The sequence below is a fragment of the Centruroides sculpturatus genome, unplaced genomic scaffold (assembly GCF_000671375.1).
Source record: "Centruroides sculpturatus isolate CEXI.00-Female unplaced genomic scaffold, Cexi_2.0 scaffold857, whole genome shotgun sequence".
NCBI lineage: Eukaryota > Metazoa > Arthropoda > Arachnida > Scorpiones > Buthidae > Centruroides > Centruroides sculpturatus.
Window position 1 is genome coordinate 7027 of NW_019385135.1, and position 4048 is coordinate 11074.

The 4048-nt window shown below is 35.2% G+C and overlaps 1 protein-coding gene across 1 annotated transcript; it reads left to right on the forward strand.

The window, feature by feature from the left end:
- Positions 1-2697: 2697 nt before the first annotated feature.
- On the forward strand, positions 2698-3561 carry LOC111635252. Its single transcript, XM_023380163.1, has one exon. It carries the CDS (start codon positions 2698-2700, stop codon positions 3559-3561), a length of 864 nt encoding a protein of 287 aa, XP_023235931.1.
- Positions 3562-4048: the final 487 nt, after the last annotated feature.

Sequence of the window (4048 nt, forward strand, 5' to 3'; positions counted from 1 at the left end):
TTTTTTTTTTTTTTTTTGGTTGTAAGAGTCAGGTTAAAATTGAAATTTTATTCATTTTTGTACGAGAATATTTAGGTCTTTGTTTACTTATTAACGTTAAAATTAATAATCTAGTTTATGATGGAAGAAGTCCACGCAAATCACGTATTTCGACGAAAAATTTGAACATTAAATACCATAATAAAACTCTGTAATAAAAATTTTCAGAGTTTTATTGTTGCGAGCGGTCGGTTATTGTTATTGCAATCGGCTGGATTTTCAATTCGTGCGATCAAAATGTTTTCCTTTTAAATGGTTTTCTCAGTTTTATTTCGTTTGCGTCGATTTTATCGGTAAATCTTATATCACAGTTAGTGTCGATGATTTTCCGACAAATCTCTATTTCCATAACAATTCATCGGTCTTGACAAAGACGACGAACGCGGTCTTTCCACTTACTTTCGCTCTTCGATAAGCCCAAATCCAATGGAATTGTTAAAATGTAATAATCCTCATGTTGTACAGTACCATTCATGCTACCCTTGCTATGAATTGTTATATTCTACCTGAGCAGCTGAGTGATATGCTGAAGTATTAGATAATAAATTTTAAAGATAATACTTCTTCCTGTTTTCCATCATCAGAAATTTACAATTAATTAATTAAATACACTCTTTGTGTCATGTCTAACAAACATTTCACTCAGTAACGAATATTTTATTTAATTAATAATTTGGATTATATTACAGTTATATTATTAACTGATTATATTAGTAACACATTAGTTATAAAAGAACTCGTTGCTTATCTGTTATAATTAAATTAATAAACACGTTATAATTAAATTAATAAACACATTATAACTGATACTTACGGATGCGGCTAGTCTTGAAATTGCAAATGCCAAAAACGTCAAACTTACAGTTACCAAAATTGTAATAGCTATGGTCATTGTGTACAGATTAGTGATAACTATCCGGAATAAAATAGAATAGAAACAAATTGACACTATTGTAATGCTCATTCCGTAAAGAAAAAGAAAGTATTCATTTTTCTTCTCATTAATACCGTCTAGAAGATCGCAAAGTTCTGCATGTTTCGCTATTAAATTATCAATTTCTTGTTTGGGACAANTATTACCCCGCTATAGTTTATATACGCATCATATACTATATGACATTTGTACCGTTATAATCTGAACTTTAACTAAACATAATGATTCGACATTATTGTTTAGCGCTTTTTTTTCTATTTACAGAAATGTTTTCAGTTTTGTCAATGGACACAACTGTATAATTTGTAAAAACTAATTTCTCTAATTATATGTCGGAATTAAAAATCATTCGAAAGTTAAAATACCATACCTGCCTGTGGCTCCGTATTAAAGTCCCCAACACTATAGCCAATTTCTATGGCTGCTTTTAAAAAACCTTCTGTTATTGGTGGATGAAGTAGGGTGACTTCACAACAACATTTCCACCAACACCATGATAGCCTGATTTGTAAATTATTTTTATTAAATTATTCATCTTGTATACATTTATATTATATATATACTGTATAAAAAACATTTACCATTGCGTAATATATGATAATCTCGATTGTCTTCGACTTTTAGAAAATATAGAAAAATATTATTCCAATCCCAACCTGTAGCACCATCTTCTACCCAAATATCCTAATTCCTTTTATTTAAGTTAATAAGTTAATTTATAAGTTAAACTGAGGGTTCATCAAGTACTTTTCCTGCTACAATTTTATGTTGCTGGAATGAAATAAATTACAATCAGTTTCAGACGTAAGTTTTATTTCTTACAAATGTTAATTTTTAATTGCTTTCTCTGTTATTAAGAACTTTAGCTGTAGTTTTACTAGGTACAGTTGTAAAATTCCAATTGTGTTTTGATAGAGCTAAATTTAGAGGGTAAACTATCACTTGAGACATTAAAAGAGGCAATTTTCTCGCTTCTATCATAAGAACTTGAAGGGATGGTAGTTTCGAAATCCTATTGGCTATAACTGATCCTGCTGATTCTGAACCAACTGCAAAAATAAATATATTTTAGAATTTTATACAAAATAGAAAATGATAAACACAATCAGTAATCAACATCGACATGATCGGACAACGAACACATGTTCGGATAACGAACAACTTTACCGAACAAATATAAAAAGAAACGACGGAAAATAACGAATACCGATTGATTTTTCCCTTGTCTTCCGGTAACAATTCGAAACCTTTTGGAGCGCGGGAGACGACAACATTGACACTCAACCGAAACCGATCAGATAGTATTGTTCCGAATTTTGAAACTTTCCCTTGTAATTGCAGCTTTTGTTTACCTTTCTGACAAATAATTTTTTATAGTGTTCGCGAGACTGTCGGACGGCACTTGTTAAGTTTTAAGTCGGTATTTATATACAAAAGATGAAATTTTAACTGTCCCATCGGATATACGTTAACTTTTTAATACCAAATTTCGAATTACATTCGGGCTTTTCATTTAAATAACTTTTTGTGGGCTAGTTGATTTTTGTTCTCTGCATTTTTTAAGTGCTTTTCTGCACTTTTTATTTAAAAATGAAACTGATAATATTATGGAGCTTAAAAAAAGTGTCAAGAACTGTGCTCACCGGAGAAACCAAGTAAGAGATAATAGCCAAGGTAGAAAGTGGGCACAAGATATCTGATGTTTCCTGACTGGGATACCACCTATGAGTCTTAAGGCTCAGGCCAATAGGATCCTCTGGAGACTGACTCACCTCATCATACCTGCGGGGAAACAGAAAGAACTTCTAGCATACCTGGACATAGGAAGCTTACCCAATCTGGAAATGGACCACCTGTTTCACCATAGCCTCAACACCACTTTTCAGACCACCTACTCACCACTGCATCACCCTGCTCATCTACCAGAGGTCTCAATGGGTTCCCAGACAGAGGGTTCCCTTCCATATAATATTGTCTACATGGACGGTTCTAAATCTAAGACTGGGGTGGGAGCTGGTCTGGTCCACTATAATACCCGAAATAATCAGTTCATGCACAAAGAATCTCACCGCCTGGCAGGATTCTGCTCCATCACTCAGGCTGAACTGTATGCCATTTACAGAGCCCTCAAGTACATTAATACGAGTACTAAGCTCAAGGGCAAAAACATCTATATCTGCTCGGACAGTAGAACTGCTCTTCAAAGCATATCCAGTGGTAAGCTGGGTGGCAACATTCAACGGATGATCATTCAGGAGCTAACTGGTAGCACCAGCCACATAAATTTCATGTGGACACGGGCCCATTCTGGTGACACTGGTAACGAGGAGGCTGATCGCCTTGCTAGAGAGGTCTCCTCGAGTACTACTGACATTGCCTTCGAAGACATTCCGTTGGTGGCAACCAAGAAACTCATCTGGAACACTATGATCAACATTTGGCAGCGCAACTGGGAAGAAGATGAGACAGGAAGGACAACCTTCAGCTTCTTCCCAGACATTGCACAGCGACTACAGCTTCAACACCTCAGCATTAACTTTAAACTACTCAATTGTTCACCAACCACGAAAATTTCCTGGCCTACCTAAACAGATTTGGGCACAGGAACTTCCCGTATTGTCAGTGCAATGGGACTTCGCAACAAGACGCACAGCATCTCATATTCGACTGCAACCAATACACTCAACATAGGACGAATCTACTCAGGACAGTGTTACAGGAGGGATACAACTGGCCTTGCGACCACAACGTCTTGGTTAGAAATCAGAAGATATATTGAAAATAAATATTAAAAATATTGATGTTTCTAGACAGTATGGCTCGAACAGGTCTACAGTAGGCACAATCTTAGCTATAAAAAATATATAAAGAAGTCTCAAGATGCTAAAGGAATGATGAAAATCACACCTGAGAAATAAAGAGCATTTTAGAGCCCATAATGGAAACTGATCTGACTACAGAAGAACTCCGAGAACTCTCAAATGAAGAATACCAAGAAACTCGGCGAGATGTGTTTTCTTTTGAAAAAAGAGGAAGACGAAAGACGACCAATGTCGACCTCTGCTACTAAAGATC

Bases quoted from the DNA above. Each gene is read 5' to 3' on its own strand.
- LOC111635252 (XM_023380163.1), top strand. From the start codon at position 2,698: ATGAGTCTTAAGGCTCAGGCCAATAGGATCCTCTGGAGACTGACTCAC.